Source organism: Oryza sativa, chromosome 9, assembly GCF_034140825.1.
Source record: "Oryza sativa Japonica Group chromosome 9, ASM3414082v1".
NCBI lineage: Eukaryota > Viridiplantae > Streptophyta > Magnoliopsida > Poales > Poaceae > Oryza > Oryza sativa.
Genome location: NC_089043.1, coordinates 17,285,186 through 17,305,499, shown reverse-complemented (window position 1 = coordinate 17,305,499; position 20,314 = coordinate 17,285,186). Strand labels below are relative to the sequence as shown.

The 20,314-nt window shown below is 39.8% G+C and overlaps 3 protein-coding genes across 4 annotated transcripts; all 3 read left to right on the top strand.

The window, feature by feature from the left end:
• Positions 1–4,204: 4,204 nt before the first annotated feature.
• On the top strand, positions 4,205–7,786 carry LOC112936382 (zinc finger BED domain-containing protein RICESLEEPER 2-like). The gene is made up of 5 exons (XM_026020229.2): positions 4,205–4,400; positions 4,637–4,702; positions 5,212–7,252; positions 7,335–7,410; positions 7,487–7,786. Exon 3 carries the CDS (start codon positions 5,224–5,226, stop codon positions 6,874–6,876), a length of 1,653 nt encoding a protein of 550 aa, XP_025876014.1. The 5' UTR covers positions 4,205–4,400; positions 4,637–4,702; positions 5,212–5,223; the 3' UTR covers positions 6,877–7,252; positions 7,335–7,410; positions 7,487–7,786.
• A 1,732-nt stretch (positions 7,787–9,518) lies between these two features.
• LOC136351890 (zinc finger BED domain-containing protein RICESLEEPER 2-like) lies at positions 9,519–12,633 on the top strand. 2 transcript variants are annotated; one of them, XM_066304352.1, is made up of 5 exons: positions 9,519–9,685; positions 9,824–9,889; positions 10,339–12,180; positions 12,259–12,330; positions 12,406–12,633. In XM_066304352.1, exons 3-4 carry the CDS (start codon positions 10,746–10,748, stop codon positions 12,285–12,287), a joined length of 1,464 nt encoding a protein of 487 aa, XP_066160449.1. In that variant the 5' UTR covers positions 9,519–9,685; positions 9,824–9,889; positions 10,339–10,745; the 3' UTR covers positions 12,288–12,330; positions 12,406–12,633. The 2 variants fall into 2 exon arrangements, with proteins under 2 accessions (XP_066160449.1, XP_066160448.1); XM_066304351.1 differs by lacking the exons at positions 9,519–9,685; positions 9,824–9,889 and having other exon boundaries at positions 10,601–12,330.
• A 1,171-nt stretch (positions 12,634–13,804) lies between these two features.
• Positions 13,805–15,660, top strand: LOC9267887 (uncharacterized). The gene is made up of 3 exons (XM_015756025.2): positions 13,805–13,923; positions 14,094–14,157; positions 14,585–15,660. Exons 2-3 carry the CDS (start codon positions 14,097–14,099, stop codon positions 15,580–15,582), a joined length of 1,059 nt encoding a protein of 352 aa, XP_015611511.1. The 5' UTR covers positions 13,805–13,923; positions 14,094–14,096; the 3' UTR covers positions 15,583–15,660.
• The last annotated feature ends 4,654 nt before the right edge of the window (positions 15,661–20,314 follow it).

Genomic DNA, 20,314 nt, shown 5'->3' with positions numbered 1-20,314 from the left:
ACAGTATATATATACAGTGATGTATGATTCCTTTTAGTATTTTTTTAATAACAAATAAGATGTCCGTGTATCTGTGCGGAATTACTTTCCGATTTATATTTCGGAAATGTTCTCCAATTTATATTCTGTCATTATAGTGTTTGAAAAACAAACTACAATACATACCCACGCATCGCGTGGGCTACCTTCCTAGTTTCAATATAGCAACAAGAACTGCAAAATTTGCTATACGTGAATCACGTAGGAATTTCTATATTGAAGAGCTTGTTTGCTTTCAGGATTGGCTCACATCTGACGGTATGACCTGTACCCTTGCGTTCTCTTATTGTTTTCCCATTGAAATTCTTGTACTTACTGTAGTTATCATGATTTCGTAGGTTCTGCTAGGCAGAAGTCGACTAGTGGTATTACTGAGTGAAATCAATATTCAAGTCTCAAAAGGAAAAGGATTCCATGTAGGGCGACGCTCCGATGCTTTCTACCTGTAGTATATACTACAAGTATAATTAATCTGAACCGTTTATTTTTAAAGGTAGATAAGTAAAGTTGGAGTAAGTTAGTTGGGGGTAGATTTGGCACTTATTTCTTCAGGTCGGTCCCATGGTCAAGCCTGCTCCTCCTCTTCGCAATTAGGCCGTGGCGTTCTGGGCTGGACGGACGTGTTGACGAGGGGCGCACACATGTACGTGACTACACGTCCGGTAAAAAAGAATAAAAAAAATGTGTCGAATTAAAAAAAATAAAAAGAACGTGTCTGTGGCGTAGGATAAGGTAGGCTACAACGACAAGAAAACTGGTTTAAAGTTTTTAAACTCAATGAAACTCGGTTTCAATTTGAGACGAAATTTATACTATAACAGAACTACTATATATTTTAGGACACATCGTATTTTATATCCGGAATTCATCTGGGAATGTCCGAACCAAGTTGGAAAAAAACACGTGTTTTTTTTGTCATATACACATAGAATAAAGGAGAAATATTATTTTAGAACAAAATTGGTTATGTCCGGAATCCGTCCAGTCTGTCTGGATCGGGTCGATTAAAAAACACGTGGTTTTCCGTCCAGTCTGTCTTGTGGACAAAGAACAAATGAGAAATGCTATTTTAGGACAAATTTGGTTACAACATGCGAAATCCATCCGGTCTATCCGGACTGGGTCAATTAAAAAACACGTGGTTTTTCGCTCGTGCGCATATAGAATAAAGGAGAAATATTATTTTAGGATAAAATTGGTTACGCTCGGAATCTGTCTGGTCTGTCTAGACCGGATCGATTAAAAATTAAGTGTTTTTTAGTCTTGCGCACATAAAACAAAGGAGAAATACTATTTTAGGAATTGGTCACAATGCTCGGAATCCGTCCGCTTCTGTCCGGACCCTCGAGTCGATTAAAAAACATGTGGTTTTTGCTTGTGCGTATATAGAATAAAGGAGAAATATTATTTTAGGACAAAATTAGTTACGCTCGGAATCGGTCCGATCTGTCCAAACCGGGTCGATTAATAAAACGCGTGGTTTTTACGTATTGTAAACATAGAACAAAGGAGAAATACTATTTTAGCACAATAATGGTTACAACTCTTGGAATTCGTCCAGTCTGTCCGGATCCACGGGTTGACCAAAAACACGTGGTTTTTTGCTTGTGCGCAGAAATATTATTTTATGACAAAACTGGTTACGCCAGAATCCGTCCAGCCTATCCGGACCGGGTGGATTAAAAAATACTCCCTCCGTTTCAGGTTACAAGACGTTTTGACCTTAGTCAAAGTTAAATTATTTTAAGTTTAACTAAGTTTATAGATAAATATAATAATAATAATTTTTTTTAGATAATGGAATAAACATCCCAGCCTTTGCTAAAGAGAGCTACAGATATTTGTAATACTAAATTATTTATATTTTCATAATAATTTTGTCTTGGGTTAAAAATGTTGCTACTTTTTCTATAAATATAAAGTTGGTCAAACTTAAAATAGTTTGACTTTAACTACAACTTATAACCGGAAACGGAAGGAGTACATGGTTTTTGTTTTTTGGACCAACCATATTATTCCTGTCAGAATCTATCCGTATGTCAACCGGGACTTTCCGTTTTTCATCTATGTTGTTTTCTCTATTTTCTCTTTTTTTCCGTACGTACGAGATCCATTTTCTTTTTTCGTACGTACGAGATCCATTTTCTCCGTTTCCACTGCAGTTTCTTTCCCCTATTACCCCGTTTCCATCCATTATCGATCCGTCCGTTTCCATCTATTATCCCGTCAATTTATCCTGTTTTAACGTGATTTGTTTTCTCCGTTTGCACTTGCTGTTTCTTTCCCGTACTATCCCGTTTACAATTGGTGCGGTTTATATTTTTAATCGTATCGAGTTCTTTACCGCTATGGAATTAATGTTATTAATGGCAGTGAATTCCCAATCTGAACATATACCATGCGGTGGAGCAGGCGAGGTCGTCCGAGGCGGCGATGACGGCGGAGGAAGGAGCTGCGAGGTTCTCTTCGCCTCGGCTTAGGTTAGGGATGGCGTTGGCTCTGGAACGAGAGAGGAGAAAGTGCAGCTAAGGTTAGAGAATAAAAAGGACGAAAATACCCATCCGTAAATATTTTTTTCTAGACAAATATACCCCTCTACGATTCTACTACCGTTAAATGTAGTTGGAGTAGAAATAGATTTGAACCCTCCGATCAAATAAGATCAACGGTTCAGATTATTTTCTACTACGAGTAGAAAGCACCGGAGTGGCTGCATTCCATGTAAGCTGCTTTCATAAACTACCCGCTGTCCAGCAAATATGTCGTTAGAAATGGCTCATTTGTTTTCTTTAATTTTGTGGTGCAGGATTTAAGTATGACAAAATGTACAAATGACAACTTTGTTCAGGCAATTTTGGGTACTATGCCAAGTTCATTCGCCAAATATGATTAATAGTAGCGTTTGTTACTGATGGAGATGTAAAGAGGCTTTGTACTGACGTGTTGTGGGTAGCTTGTCACTGGGTTCCTACTACTTTTTTTGAACGAAACTGGGTTCCTACTTCTCATATCAGCTACTTTTAACTTAACATTTCATCTGATGACGGTTTATCATTATGTTTTCACTTATATCCTCTTGTTGTTGTTGAGTTCATGCCTCTGATGTTTAGTGCTCTTATGGTTCGCAAGGCTAAACTATATATTCCCTTTGCTGATTCCTAAGTACATCAGTTTAATTTGCTGGTAAAAAAAGTTCAGAATCTCTGAAGTCTGAACAATAATATGTTTGAGATGATGATACAGGACATCTCAATACTATGCTATCTTCAGAAGTCACCCTCTAAACTATGCTAAACCAGATATAATCTCTAGCCTTCTGGCACTGGCCATTGCCTATATATGGATCTGCATCTCTATACTATGAACAATATCATGTTAGTTCTCCAAGTGGACCTACACCCTCACCCCATCGAGGTGATAGAGAGGACTAACCTGGATTTATATATCTCCTTCCAAGTCGGTGGACTGGGTACCCAATGCTGGCCATCGTCATGGTCGCCGTCGGCCTCATGTTCACCGCCTCCTTCTGTAAGGTCCTCTGACCTCTGATGAGGTCGCCGCCGTCTCGGTGGCTCGACCTCTCGCCCCTCTTCACACCGGCCGCCACCCGCCTTGAAATTGTGCGCTGATGACGATGACGAGCAAAGGGAGAGAGAGAGAGATAGAGAGGAGGAAGGGAGTGAAGATTGTAATAAGTGGAGTGATGACGTGGGTTCTACTGTATTTTTTTTTATTTTTAACCAGACACTCATTGATATGTGGGTTTCACGGTTTTTTCTTGATTTTAAGTGTCACGCCAACGCTACTCTATCCAAACTGTCTTGGGATCTTATTTGCACTTGTTTTATGAGCTGAGAGACGTGTCGTTCTGGTATTGCAATCCAAACTATCTTGGGATCTTATTTGCACTTGTTTTATGAGCTGAGAGACGTGTCGTTCTGGTATTGCAGTTAAATGATGAATTTCAGACTCGGTGACATAAGGGACCAAATGTGAACTTATTCCTTGTTCTGTATAAGCGCCAGATTGTTGGGCCGAACCAAAATTGTTAAATGGGCTCTCTGGAAAATAGGGTCCACACGGTAGCTGTGGTGGCGCGGGTAAGCGCGGCGCGAAAGACTCCTTCCCGGTTTCACCTTTCCCGCCATATTTTCTCTCGTTGCTTCCGCCATCAATAGAGAGAGGAAAAAAATCGTCGCTTCCCCTCCCATCATCTCGTTTGCCGAGCCCGAGAGGGTGTGGGAGAGACTAAATCGCGGCGGTGGCGGTGGCAGTGGCGGCGGCGGCGGCGAGGAATCCAGCCCTGCCGATGCATTGCGTCCGATCGGCCTCTCCATAAGGCTCCCTGCCCCTGGGGATCGGTATGCATCTTCTCGTTCTTGTTTATTCACTAATCTTTCTCGAACCCTGCTATGAGCTTATTTCTAGAACCAATTTTGCCTATATTTTTTCTCTTTTCATTTTTGGGTTGTGGTGAATGGTGATGCACTCTGCTTCTTTCTGGGAGATTTCGGCTCTTGTCGATTCGTTTTATCGTGCATGCCGGATGTGATTGAGAAATTTTGCGATGAATGGATTGCTTCTGTTTGGTGTCCAGGCATGGATCAAGATTGTGATGATGTTGCAAAGCAAGTCGGCACAGAAGAGGAAAAGGCACTGAACGGTATTGCTCTCCTTTCTCTCAGTCAGAACATACCTTCCTTCTTCAGGCTATGTGAATGCCATCGCCAGCTGCATAGTTTGTCACTAGTAGTTTATGTTGCACTCTGTTTATCACTCTAACTGTTAGTTGTCTAGTTCATTCACAATATGATGCAATGATGCTAGACGAATTGTACACCACTGAAATGTCAGAAGTCACCTTGAGAGGAGAGGGAGCCAGCAACAAATCCTATTCCAATCAGTCTTTCGGTGCATTAGGCTTCAATCGATTTCTAGCAGTCAGTTCAAATATGATATGCATTAAGTCTATTCAATCAAATTCTTTTTATCGACGAGTTTTATTAAAATGAATTAGGCCGTTGTTCACTCAAAAAATATTACTTATTTCATTGCACCGTTATTTTTTTCGCCGGGCCGGCGAATAGCCGGCCGATGTATATTAAGAGTAAGAAAGGGAATGTACAAGGTACATTGCACCGTTATGCAATTGTTGCATTTCTTGATGCTTAGGAATGGGAGATAATGTTGATAATGCCGATAACATGGATGAACAAGAGGAAAAGCTCCGGAAGCGCACCTAGCCCATTGTTCTTAGGCACAAGGCCAAAAAGGCTCCGATCAAAGGTGTGGGATGACTTCAAGCCCATCTACATCGACGGGAAGGTAGCGAGGGCTGAGTGCATGCATTGCCACCAAATTTTAATCAGCAACAGCGCCAATGGCACTAGTAACCTGCTAAAGCACCAGGCCAAGTGCAGTCCCCATCCCCAGAAAAGGCCAATGCAACAGAAACTTCCGTTTCTGCTATCCAGCCAGAAGAGTCTGACGGCACCCAATTCTGATCCAACGCAGAAAAAGCTCCCATTCTTGCCGATCAGCCAAAAGAAATGCTCAGGTCCAGCAGATGCAATGCCTCAAAAGAAGGATCCTGCCTTGCCTAACAGTATGAATGACACAAATTGGAAGAGTCAGGAGGTTGGCAAGAGTGGGTCTCCTGAAGAACTCGCAACACCTGAGCAGAAGAATCTTGCCTTGCCTGACGTACCCACTAATAACAATCGGAAGGATCAGCCTCATGATGAAAATCTAGTGCCTAAACAGAAGTGCAATCCTACTGTAGTGAATCTGAAGAATCCTGAGGTTGATCAGAGTGGATCAAATGGACTCATCCAGACAATGGCGATGTGCGGGTACCTGCCAATGATGATGTACAATAATAGGTTTAGGAAGTGTGTTCCTTGCTTAAATTCTATGCTCCCGATGCCATCTAACGATAGCATGTTTGGTGACTTTATGCAACTGTTTCATAACGAAAAGGCTAAGCTGAAGGAGAAGTTTTCTACCTTGAGCAGTCGGGTTTGCTTGAGTGCTCATGTGTGGCACCATGATCCACTCTCAGCCTATTTGTGCCTGAGTGTTCATTACATTGATAATGAATGGGAGAGGCAACAGAAGATCATCAGATTTCGTCAGGTAGATCCTTCTTGTAATGCAAGGGAATTGAGTGATGTTATCTTGAGAGCTATTGAAGATTGGGGTCTTCGTGATAAGGTTTTTAGTATTACACTGGATGATGAATTTGCCGATGATTCCGTGGCTTCAAATGTCAAGGACCATCTCCAGAAATGGAACTCACACTACTCAAATCAGAGCTTGTTTGTGGTACGATATGGAACTTATTTACTTGATCAAGTTATTCAAGTGGGGCTGGATGAACTTGACAAAAGTATGGAGAAGTCAATGAAGTGTTCTAAGTTCACGGAGGGCTTCACCTCTTCAGCAGTAAGAAAAGCAAACCACAACTATGCAGAGTCAGCGAAGGACTGGAGCAATGCACGTCCTATTTGTGATACCTTGGAGAGTTTTCACCAGTATATGGACACAATGCATGATTTTCCCCGTCCAAGGCACCTATTTGACAAGGTGTGGGCAGTCAAATGTGATTTGCAACGAAAAGTTGATATCTACAAGGACGGGGCATTTTCTACAGTGCTAAAGAAGATGCAACAGAAATTCGAGAAATGCTGGAAACTCTGTTGCTTTCATTTCTATATGGCCATGGCCGTTGATCCTTCGTACCGTCTGGAACACATCAATTTTCATGTTAGCCTGTACAGAGACATAGATTATATTCGTTATATGCATGATATATTTCTCAACCTCTTCGATGAATAATCTGGCAAGGTGGAAGATACTAACAGTACTTCTGAGACTAGAAATGAAGTTGGTGTGAATAGGGATGACGATCGGCTGAAATATTACCATCAACATCAGTCTGAAATTTCAATTTGTGAGCGACCGATGACTGAGCTTGATCAGTACTTGCTAGAGCCACGTCTCTCTAAAGGTGAGCCTGATGTTCTTCGATGGTGGAAGGGACATAACCTGACCTATCCAACGGTTGCTCGTATGGCACGTGATATATTGGCAATGCCATGCCGTACAAATTGCAATGTAGCAATAAGAACTGCAAAATTTGCTAAATGTGAATCACGCAGTAGTCACGATATTGAAGAGCTTGTTTGTCTTCAGGATTGGCTCACACCTGACGGTATGTCCTACTTATACCCTTGCGTTCTCTTATTCTTTTCCATTAGAGTCTTGTATTTACTGGAATTATCATGATTTCATAGGTCCTGCTAGCCAGACTTCGTCCAGTGATCTTACTGAGTGAAATCAATCTTAGTCTCAAAAGGAAAAGGGTTCAATGTAAGCTGCTTTCATAAACTACCCACACTACATAAAATATGTTATAAATGACTCATCAGTTTCTTTTGTGATGCAGGATTCAAATATGAAAAAAATGCACAAACGACGACTTGTTCAGACAATTTTGGGCATTATGCCAAGTTAATAGTGGTGTTTGTTACTGATGGAGGTGTAAAGAGGCTTTTGTACTGACGTGTTGGGGGTAGTTTGTTACTGGTTCCTAATATCAGCTACTTTGAACTTAAACATTTCATCTGATTATGCTTTATCATTATGTTTTTACAGATATCTTCTTGTGTTGAGTTCATTCCTCTGATGTGCAGTCCTCTTATGGTTTACAAGGCTAAAATATATATCCCTTTCTTTGCTAATTCCTGTACGTCAGTTTAATTTGCTGGTCAAAAAAGTTCAGACTCTCTGAAGTCTGAACAATAAATATGTTGAGATAATGATTTTTTTTTTTTGATCTAGGAGAGCAGCGCTCCCCCCTATCTTCAGAGGTCATCCTCTAAACTATGCTAAACCAGACATGATCTATAACCTTCTGGCACTGGCCATTGCCTATGGATCTGCATCTCTGTGACTGTACTGTGAACAATATTAGCTCAGTTCTGCTCTTCCAAATTTCAGACTAAACCCTTGGACGGCCACCGGAGCACCTGGTCTAGCAGTGCACACTGGTAAGCTCCTGGAATTCAAAACGGCGATGCCTGGGACGACACGAATTCTAGATGAAGAATGCATCATTATTGGTGCCTCGGATATTGCTGCAGATTTCAAACTGAATAGTAAAATTTGCAAAGTAATTGGAGTGAGCAATTGTAGTATGTTGATGGAATTGGATTTGGATGCTTTCTGAATCTCTCTGTTCAGGTCAATTTGCAGAGTTGTAAACTACAGACCCAAAAGTTTTCACCATGCCAATTACATGACATGAGAGATGAAACAAGCTGATATCCATAGTGACTGTATGAGAGCTTAGCTAGGGAGCAATGTACTGTGCAAAACGAAAGATATAGGCTGTGTTTAGTTCCCTTTAAACTTCTAAAAATTCTGTCACATCAAATGTTTAGACACATGCCAATTTGCGGAGGACTGCTTTTAGACCTCCTTGATTTCCCTTTTGTTTCAAAACCTTTTCTTCCCTTCTCTGGGACTACAAGTTTTTTAATTTTTTCTCCTATCAATTAAATTCCGGTAGCTCTCCTGCCGTCGTTTCCCTAAAAAAAAAATGTTTAGACACATGCATGGAGCAACTAACTGCACTTTTGCATGTAAATTGTGAGACGAATCTTTTAAGCCTAATTACGCCATGATTTGACAATATGGTGCTACAGTAAACATTTGCTAATAACGGATTAATTAAGCTTAATAGATTCATCTCGCAGTTTACATGCGGAATCTGTAATTTGTTTTGTTATTAGTCTACATTTAATACTTTAAATGTGTGTCCGTATACTTCAAAATTTTTACACCTAAACAATTAAACATGGCCATAATGTGGTAGAAATTTGAGAGGAATACAAAGAGAGATGAAAACTCCGCCCAGTTAGCTAACGTGCAGCCCAGCCGAATGGAGGAGGCCGGATCGCTCGCTCTCTCCAGCGCCTTTCTGCCACAGGTGTGGGCATAACCCACATAGTAGATTGGTTTTGAAAACGAATTCAAAAAATAAGTTTGAAAAAAATTAAAAATACTAACTAAAGGAAAATTAATTTTGTTTACATGTAAATAAATACATTGAAACTTTGTACAGATATCCATGCGGGTAGACTTTTAAAATATAGCAACATTCTATATAAAATGCATTTGAATCCGAATTGAAATTCAAATTCGAATTGGATATATGCACTTTAGGTAAAAAAAAGAAATTCATGCGGTACCAAATATGAAAATGAAAACTCGAGATTGTTTGGAAATGAAAGGAATTTCTTTACTTTTTTTTTTAAAAAAAATGCAAGATCGGCCCCGTTTGGCTGAACCATACTGGGCCTCCAAACCTGAACTTATTCCGGTTTGGATAGGTTTGCCTCTGATTTTTTTTTTGATTTTTTTTGTGGGGTAAGCTAACGAGGAAGCAGCGCGAGGTGGCGGGAGAAAGCGGCGCGAAAGGCTTCACCATTCCCTCCATCTTCTTCTCCCTCTCGATCGTCTCCTCCGCCGCTTCTCCCCTCTCCCCACCCCACCTCGCGCGGAATCCGAACGCCGCTCTGCTGATCCGCCGCACCCGCTCCATCCGAGTGTCCTCCCCTTTCCCCTTGGGCTGGAAAGATCGGTATGTGTTCTTGATTTCTTTCTTTCTTTTTTTTTGTTCCTTTTCGGGTGTTTGGGGGGGGGGGGGATTTGGCTTCTGTTAATTTGTTTTAAGGTTGTGGATTGAATGCGATTGGTGATTTGTGATTCCTGGGTGCAGGTATGGATGATCAGGAGTGTGACTGTCCAAGCGGCGTCGGCAAACAAGGGGATAAAGAACTGAATGGTGAGATTCTCCCTGGCTACCCCATATGGACTGAAACACACATCTCTTCATTTTTTGTACCGTGTGTTCTTGCAAGTGCAAGTAACTAGTTCATTTCGAATGTAAGAGTAATAGGCAGGTTCATAGTCTACTAGTAGAGTAGTAGTAGTTTCTGCTGCAGTGCTTGTCTGCAAATATTTCCTCGAGATGCTGCTTTTCCAGCTGTTCACAGATCTGATATTATATGAACTCTGCATTATCGAGATGCTAAACCCCTTGCATAAAAGGAAGAACCTATGTTGAGGTGCAACTTTAGTCTTGTGATGCATTTGGCTAGTTCAATGTTTTCACAGGACATGTACAAAGTATGCTCAGTCAATTCCCATTCAAATAAATTAGGCCAATCAATTTCTAGACATGTTTTACTCAATTGATTGCGTTTCTTAAGTACAGCGTTTCCTGATGTCTAGGTATGAAAAATGAGGTTGACGATGCCAATGACAAGGTTGAACAAGAGGAAAGCTCAGGCAGCGCGCCAAGCCCATTGTTCTTAGGCACACGGCCGAAAAGGCTCCAGTCAAAGGTTTGGGATGACTTCACACCCATCTTCATCGATGGGAAGGTTGCGAGGGCTGAGTGTATGCATTGCCATCGAGTCTTTAACAGTGGCACAAGCAACCTGCTTAAGCACCAGGCCAAGTGCAGCCCCCAGGCACAGAAGAGGCCCATGCAACAGAAGCTTCCCATATCGCTCTCAATTGAGAATTAGTCTGCCGAGGAACATGGTGCACCTGTGCAGGACACTCCCACAGACACAAATACAAAGAACCTGCAGGTTGATCAGAATGTGACTGATAAGCTCGTTAGGATATCGCTAATGCACGGGTACGTTCCGTCGATGAGGAACCATGATGAATTCAGTGAGTTTGTTGCTTCCTTGAACCCCAAGGTCGAGCTGCCATCTGATGTTGACCTGTATTTGTACTTCACGAGGCTGTTTGAGGAAGAAAAGGCCAATCTTAAGAAGCAGTTTGAATCTTCGAATAGTCGGGTCTCCCTGAGTGTTTATGTTTGGCACTATGATACACACTCACCGTATTTGTGCTTGAGTGTTCATTACATCGATGATCAGTGGGAGAGTAAGCGAAAGATCATTGCATTCCGGGCTGTGGATTCTTCTTGCAATGCAAAAGAATTGATTAAAGTCATATTGATAGCTATTAAAGATTGGGGTCTTCTTGGCAAGGTTTTCAGCATTGCACTGGATGACACATTCATTGACAATTCAGTGGCTTCAGATGTCAAGGACATCCTCCAAAAATGGAACTTGCGGCATGCAGATCAAAGCTTATCTGGAAACCAGAGCTTGTTTGTGGTACGTTACGCAACTCATCTACTTGATCAGGTTATTCAGGTGGGGCTCAACGAGCTTGACAAGATCATGGAAAAATCAAGGAAGTTCTCTAAACTTGACAAATTCATGGAGAAGTCGAGAAAGTTTTCTTCATATCCAAAGGGCCCCGCTCCTTTAGCATTACAGTATCCAAATCATAGATATGCACCATCATCGGAAGACTGGGTTAAGGCAGAGAATATTTGTGAGATATTGGATGATTTTCATAAACAAAAGGACGAAATACCCAAACATCACAGTCCACTTAAACTCTTTGACACGATCTGGCATGTGAAGAATGTTGTGCACCGTAAACTTCTTTACCATGATGACAAAGAGACTACCTATGTGTGGGAAAAGATGCAAGAACAATTCAAAGAACAATGGAAAGTCTGTTGCTTACATATCTGCATGCCTATGATCATAGATCCTAAATACCGCCTGGAAATCATCAAGTCACATATTCCGCTTGATTTGGACAATGACATGATAGATTATATTGAAGAAGTAAATGACATATTACTCAGGCTCTTCCATGAATATTCTGGTCAGGTTGAAGACCCTAACTGCACTTCTAGTTCTGAAACTAGTGGCGGGCATTCTTTGTATCCAGATGACAAGTTGGTATTTCATTACCTTGGTTCTGAATTTCCACAGTGGTGGCGACCGATGACTGAACTTGATCAGTATTTGCAAGATCCATGTCTCTCAAACGATAGGATCGATGTTCTGCGATGGTGGAAGGAACATAGTATGATATATCCTACAATCTCTCGGATAGCACGTGACATATTGGCAATACCTTACGGTGCTGATTATGAGGTAGCAACAAGGACTGCAAAACTCGCACTTGTTGAGTCAGATGGTAGCCACTTTGTTGAAGAGCTTGTCTGTACTCAGGATTTGCTCAGATCAGGCGGTAAGTTTGTGCCCTTGCTGTTCTCAATTGCTATCCAATTGCATTACTGTACTAACTGCTGTATACATGTTCTTGTAGGTTACGCAAATAGAGTTGTCATTCGGTGATAATTTTTGGGGACTATAGCTCAACCTTTTCCTAATGTTTTATGTAAGCTGTTTTCCTGATGTTCTCACTGTGATACGTGCTACTAACGATAGCTCAGTAGTTACCTTTCTAATGCAGGATTCAAAGACGACAAAATGCGTGTGCCTTTTAGGTTCAGGAAATTTTGAGAACAATATGCTAAGTTCATCTGGCAACTATGATTAACAGCAGCCTTTGTCAGTGATGGATGTGTAATGGGGCTTTTGTATGTATGTGTGGAGGTCTTCTGGTTTCAGATATTCAACATATAAACCTGGTTATTTAAACTTATCAATCATGTGATATTTAATCATTATGTTCTGAGTTCACTATACTTTTCAGTTCTCTTTATGGTTTCCTTAGGCTAGAGTACACTATTTCCATTTCTTCTCCCTGGATCAATCTGATTTATTGACCAAAATAAATCAGGCTTTCTCTGAAGAATTATATACCACTTGATCTTGTCATGTATTTACCACTTCAAATAATCATGAACCGTGATGCATCATGCATGAATCACAGAAGAAGTTAGCAGTTCATCATCAGCCACTTTTCTGTAAGATCGTAACCTTGAAGATCATCATTTGGGGTCCCAACTAGTCCATGGGACAAAACTAAATTTTCAGAACATCATCGACAGCCCACAAAATTTGTAGTGCCATTCTATTCTCAAAACTTCCTTAATTAAGCTTAAACTAAACATGATCACAGATTCACAGCCCTGCTGCCCTGTGCCATGGCCTATGGATCCGGATCTCTACATAATTAGCAGTTCGTTCTTTGTTAGTTCAACTCAATTCATCTATTCCAACATAAATACAGATTCTTGTGGAGAGTGCAGTAATCACCCGAACACAGCAGCAAATTTATTACGTGGGTGCATTTTCAATAGAAATTGGGTGTAGCTATATTTATGGCGTCATATTTTTCATCAAAAAAAGTCGGCATGTATTTACATTATAAGTCCCTAAATTACATATGTAATTTTAATATATATACAATGTAAGTCTCAAAATTACATATGTAAATACTAAAATTACATATGTAAATTCAAAAATTACATACTAATTACATATGTAAGTGGGGTGTAAATGATGTGTAACTACTGTGTAAAGTGGCTGAAAAAAATAGACTATAGCATATGGCGCCATATTTTTAGCAACTCCGTAGAAATTTAGCGAGGTTAGAAATTTGCTGATCATGAGCGTGTGTTATGAATCGCTTAGGTGCAAATCTTAGCAAATTCTGATTAGAATTACGTTGTTAATTTTATTTCTATAAATATAAGCGCCAGCTTACTGGGCCGAACCAATTTGCTAAATGGGCTTCAAGCCTTTTTTTCAGTTCAGGCATGGGCTCTATTCTCTGGAAATTGGGGCCCACGAGGTAAGTGACCGAGAAACTCGGATGCTACCGCGAGGTTTGGCGCGAAGGGCTCTTTCCAGGTTTTTACCATTCCCGCCATATATTATCTCTCCTCATCTCATTCTTCGAGGCCGAGAAGGGGTGATAGAACCGAAATCCCAGCGACGGCGGTGGCGGTGGGGAATCCAGTCCCTACCGGCTACCGATCCGCCGCGTCCGATCGGCCTCTCCATACTGGGATCGCAAATATTGGTATGCGTCTTCTCGAATCCTTGTTCTTTCTTCATTTTTGGGTGTTGTGGTGATGTGTCGGTGATTCCTTTGTGGTGGATTTGGGTTCTTGTCGATTCGTCTGTATTGCGCGTGCGAGGATGTGATTGGAAAATTCTGCGATGAATGGATTGCTTCTGTTTGTTTTCCAGGGCATGGATCAAGATTGCGATGGCGCAAACCATGGCGGCACAGAAGAGGAAAGGGCACTGAATGGTACTGCACCCCTCTCTCACTCACAGGATAACATCTTTAGGTGATTTGAATCCATCGCAGCCCTGCGTAGTTTGTCACTATTAGTTTCTGTTGCGCTCTATTATTAACTATTCCTCTAGCTGTTAATTGTCTAGTTTGTTACTTTGTTCATAAATCTGACACTCGACGAGTTCTACATTGCTGAAATGTGTAGTCATTTTGAAAAATTAACAATGATAACAACAAACGATATTGCAATTAGTCTTACGGTGCGTTAGGCTTTGATCAGTATATAGGATTCTGTTCAAATCTGATATGCACTAAATCTGCTCAATCAATTCTTTTTTGTCACAAAGTTTGTTCAAATAAATTAGGACATTGTTCACTCAAAGGCATAATTTACTTGATTGCATCTTTACGCAATTATTCGTCCTTTCCTCATGCTTAGGTATGGCAGATAAACTTGAGAATGCTGATGACATGGTTGAACAAGAGGAAAGCTCAGGCAGCGCGCCAAGCCCATTATTCTTAGGCACAAGGCCGAAAAGGCTGCGATCAAAGGTGTGGGATGACTTCACACCCATCTACATCGACGGGAAGCTTGCGAGGGCTGAGTGCATGCACTGCCACCAAGTTTTCAACAGCAACAGCACCAATGGCACTAGTAGGCTGCTAAAGCACCAGGCCAAGTGCAGCCCCCATCCCCAGAAAAGGCCAATGCAACAGAAGCTTCCGTTTCCGCCATCCAGCCAGAAGAGTCTCATGGAACCCAGTTCTGATCCGACACAGAAGAAGCTCCCATTCTTGCCGATCAGCCAAAAGAGATGCTCAGGTACAGACGATGCGATGCCTCACAGGAAGGATCCTGCCTTGCCTAACACCCTGAATGACATAAACCGGAGGAGTCAAGAGATTGGCAAGAGTTTAGCTCGTAAGAAACTCGCAACACGTGAGCAGAAGAATCCTACCTCGCCTGACATCACTAATAATGATCAGAAGGATCAATGGGATGATGAACACCCAGTGCTTAAACAGAAGTGCACTCCTGCTGGCACGAATCTGAAGAATCCTGAGGTTGATCAGAATGGACTCATCCAGACATTGGCAATGTGCGGGTACCTTCCATTGATGATGCACAATGATAGTTTTAGGAAGTGTGTTCCTTGCTTCGATTCTATGGGGAAGATGCCAGCGAACACTAACATTGGTGGTGGCTTTCTGCAACTGTTTGACAAAGAAAAGGCTAAGGTGAAGGAGAAGTTTTCTGCTTTGAGCAGTCGGGTTTGCTTGAGTGCTCATGTGTGGCACTATGATCCATTCTTGGCCTTTTTGTGCCTAAGTGTTCATTACATTGATGATGAATGGGAGAGACAGCAGAAGATTATCACATTTCGTGAAACTAGGAAGGTAGCCCGCGTTAATACGCGGGCATGCGTCGTACACTAAGTTTGAGACACTTGTAAGAGCGAAATATTAACCGAAGAACATCTATCACGATTTCTCCGTTAATTGTTTTAGTCGGCATTAATTGCTTTTATAATTTTTTAACCTATTAGCTTTATATTATATCATATTTAAGTAATACTATCTATAAACAAATTATTTATAATCTTTTTCATCATTTGGAAAGAAGGTAGACTTATTTTTTTTTAGAGAATATGTCAACGAAAAGTAAGTGTAAAGTAAAAGTAAGGTATTTTTTTAATTGCATATATATTATCATGGTTTATTCGAGAATGAATTGGGTGAGACATGAACCTCCACTAAATGTATGGGTTTATATAGCCTAATATGATAGATGTAGTTTGACAGCCAGTCCATCTATGAACATTTTATGTAGAGTGGGTCAGAGGTTCCACGCCAGCTAACGTGAATATGATAACGACGAAATATAATTGCGCAATAATACTTTTGAAATGTGATGTACCATGAATACACGCTTTTTTTTTCTTATATAAGATAGATCTAACAGTTAGAAATAATAATTCCACTGGTTTAAAAGTCATAGGAGTATTCCAGAAATGTACCTTAAATATTATGGTTGTTTTAATATCCAACATTATTACGAAGTGAATGTAGCTCAATTGGTTAGGTTCTCTGTGGTGGAACTTGCCCACTCGGGTGTAAGTCCTAGATGTAAAATCAAAGGTGTTTTTGATTATTATTCTGTGATGAACAATTGGGCATTGGAGATTATTGGTTTTGTTATTTGGAATTTATTCATGAAGTGGTTTTGGAGATGATTGGATTTCACAGGTGAATCTACAGGTTAAAATTTTATGTGGACCGGTCAGACCGGGCAGGTATTGCCGGTCAGACCGGCGGTGATCGAGCGGTCGGACCGGCCAGCCCGCGGTCTGACCGGCCGACACTGTGTCGGTTTCGGTTTCGGGTTGTTTATTTGGATATCCGAGTTTATTTCATGATTATAACTTTTAGATGGATACTATACGTATGTAATACTATTGTTTGCTGCTAATGAGTCAAGTTGGAGATAGCTTGGTCTCGGAATATGGTTTCTTTGTTTGTTCCATGTGTAGGTGACTTGATGTCTCGGGAGAGTATTTGCGGTGATGGACCGGGAGTCGGCTTGGGGATAAGACGACGTCCGTGGTGGTCAGAGATCATGCGGGATACTTAGGCTAGAGTTGATGCAAGTGGTTGATGGAGTTTCCATATGGCATACGATGGAGTTATTGTGTGCGTATGGGATGCGGAGTTGAATTTGGAAGGAGTCCAAATTTGGTACGATTGGTTATGTAAAGTTTCTTTCTTGTACTAGTGGGTTTCCTAAGGTGTTTAGGACTCCTAGTATGAGTTTGGTTCGTGGCTTTAGGCTGCCTACCTCATGTATAAATAGAGGGGGAGCGTGAGGCTTCCCGGTATTACTTTAGAGAGCAATAGAGTTGAGTTTTGAGTTAGGGTTTCGAGTTTAGTCGAAATTTTTGTAAGGAGTGTTGTTGGGGCACTTTGTAAACACAGAGAGAATCAATAAAGTCGTCATCCACTTTAAGAGTTCTTCGATTTGTGTTTACCGGGTTTCAGTGGTCTAACCGGCTATCTACCGGCGGTCAGACCGGCGAGAGCACGGCGGTCAGACCGACAGCGGCGACAGCAGGCGGCAGGCGATCTCGGCGGTTAGACCGGTAGATCAACACCGGTCAGACCGGCGGCTACGCTTCGGTCAGACCGGCTAATCTACTCCGGTCAGACCGATCTCCATCGAGTTCGAGGGTAACTTTTATTTCCGCTAAAAGTTTTCAGATTTTGGGTATACCAACCATTCACCCCCCCTCTGGTTGGCTTAGTTCTTGTGATTCGATCCTATACTAGACTTGACAAATTCTTTCAATGGTAGGCGACGTACCTGTCGACAATGAGGTGCGTAGCGACTTCGTCAATGTCAAAATATGTCAGTCTAATCTCTCAGAAGTACTCATAGAGGTATATGCATGTGTGCATTAATAGAGGGTGAGTGTGTGCGCGTTGTGAGTTTTTGCGTTTGTACTTAGTTTCTAAAAATATCAAACATTATATATTGTTTCTCTTTTAATTTAAGAGATAAAACAATAGGGAGTGGATGACAGTATTTGTTCATGGGAGGGTGAGGAGGTGGTGAAGATTTTATTTTTCTATTTTTCTAAATGATTTAAGTGAAAGCCGATGACGGGGTGTTTCATTTTTTCTAAGAATTTCTATGGTTTTTCCTGTTTTCATAGGAGGTGACACATGGCGACTTAAGATTTTTTTAAAAAAAATAGATCTAATAGTTAAAAATAATAGATAGGTCAATGTAATTACTATTTATTTTACGACATATTATACGGTGATTTATGAGCGCTCTAGAGCGTGTTTAATTGATTTTTGTTACGTACAATAAATGATTTAGTATAACATAATACATATGTACAATTAATTTTCCGTTGTTATTTAGTTGCCATGTTAACTTCTATGTAGTAAAATATAGTTAATGTGATCTTGATTTATTTATTTATTTATTTATAAAAAAAACTATAAATATTTATAAAAAAACATACTTTTTTTATACCCGGAAGGTATGGAATAAAAGTACAAAGCCACCGGCAAGTATATCTATGTACTATATACTAAAAGATCATTAAATACTGTCTAATAAAGTCATTTAAATGGTACCATAGAATATATTCTAGAGCACTTAGGTAGAAGATCGATTGGCACTCTTGGATTGGATTGTTTCCTCTAACTGGCAGAACTGCATTTTTCGATCAATCACAAATAAAGATATAAAATTATAATTGTTGTGGTAGCTAGAGTCAAAAGCCGACCTTAACCAAATATGTCATTTTGGATATGTATTGGGAGTGAAAACATAAAGTAAACATCGATTGTGCCAATATAGAGCCTGAGGGGCATTGTATGTATGTACATATGTACACCATCGCCCAACATCCACCCCCTTCGCCTCATTCATGCCCTCTCCCAATGTACTGTCTCTCATGTTTTCATCATATATTAGTCAGGAACCTTAATTTATTATAATCTTTTAAAATAAATAGCTATTTTTTATCGACTTATGTCTTTGGACCATTATTAACTATATTTGAACTTCTTAAATAAATATGTTATTTTTGGGTTATATTCTGACTATTTTCATATCATTTAAATAATTATTAGAAAATATGAAAAAAACCAATGATATATACTTTACCTGTTGAAAATATTTTTGTTGAATTTTCTTTACATATATGTATAATGTAGGATTTATTACTATTGAAATACCAACCAAACAGTTTCAAAAAATTCCAAAATGATTTGAGAATGTTAATCTCACACAAATTAAAATTTAAATTGGATCTACTTAAAAAACACAAATAAATTACATGGTTTGCATTTTTACATAGTTCAAATTACCGTTATATATTTGTTAAGTAATATTTGATACCATAAAGTATATAGTTTGATGCGATTTTTTTTTTGAAAAAATTGTTATGGAGTTAATTAATACATGTCGATGTCATTTGCCGCAATGTATTTTGTGCTAAAATATAGCGAACATAAGACATCAATGTAAAATCATAATAAAATAAATGGTAATTATGTATTTTTATTAGTAAGATGAATAATCAAACATATGCTCAAAAGTCAATAGCGAAAAAAGTAATATAAAAATATTTAGGGGTACCCTAGGTAAAAAAATAAAAGTGGGGTGAATGGGAATAGAAAAAAGAGTAAATTTCATAAAACTACACGTTTTATGGTCCAAGTTAACAGGATGCCACGTCCTTATCCTAGGTGGAACAATCACGTCATCTCACAGGTGAATCCATTCATTGATAGTGTAGTTTTGTCAAACTACACTACCAAAATATATGTACTTGAGTGCCAAGTGTCAAAGTGTGTGTGGTTTCTGCAATTTGGACCACAAAACGTGCAAGGAGAGGAGAGGAAGGAAGGTTTTAATCTAATCAAATGGTGCAAAATAATGGATCCACCAATTTAAATGAAAATTGAGGGCTAGATGTTTCCCGTCTATTAAAAGGCAAAATTGGTTACATAGCATCGAAAGTTCACGTTTTTTGTTTTATAGCACCGAAAGATACCGGTTCATTTTAATAGCACCCAAAGTTCACCATGTTCCTATTTTTAACACTTTCGTCAATTCTCGATCATTTTCCGTCAGTCTTGATCCAGCCACACACACGATATGACGTTTCTACCCTCACAAGTACAAGTTGAATGCATGTCAATGAGGGGTAGAAACGTCAAATCATCTGCGTGGCTGGGTCAATATCGATCAAGACGGACGGAAAAATTGACGGAAGTGTTAAAAATAGGAACAGGGTGAACTTTGGGTGCTATTAATGTGAACCGGTATCTTTCGGTGCTATAAAACCAAAAACGTGAATTTTCGATGCTATATAACCAATTTTGCCTTATTAAAATGCCACGTCGCGGTTTAGAAGCGTTTGTAGGAAGTTTAACGGACTTTTAGTATATAATAATAGATAGATTTAAGTAAATATATTTATATTTGTGAAGTTATATATTTTATTTTTATATTATAGAAATCATATTTTAAAGACCATTGATTTTTATATGGATGTATGTTTTTTCTGTCTTTTTCTATACATGTGCATTTTTTTCTTCCAGCAAAGAATAGGAAAGCTTTATCGTTTTGTTTTCAGTCACGTGCATTTGT

Bases quoted from the DNA above. Each gene is read 5' to 3' on its own strand.
- LOC112936382 (XM_026020229.2), top strand. From the start codon at position 5,224: ATGTTGATAATGCCGATAACATGGATGAACAAGAGGAAAAGCTCCGGA.
- LOC136351890 (XM_066304351.1), top strand. From the start codon at position 10,746: ATGCACGGGTACGTTCCGTCGATGAGGAACCATGATGAATTCAGTGAG.
- LOC9267887 (XM_015756025.2), top strand. From the start codon at position 14,097: ATGGATCAAGATTGCGATGGCGCAAACCATGGCGGCACAGAAGAGGAA. The intron at 14,158-14,584 runs GTACTGCACCCC...CCTCATGCTTAG, and splicing joins AGAGGAAAGGGCACTGAATG to GTATGGCAGATAAACTTGAG.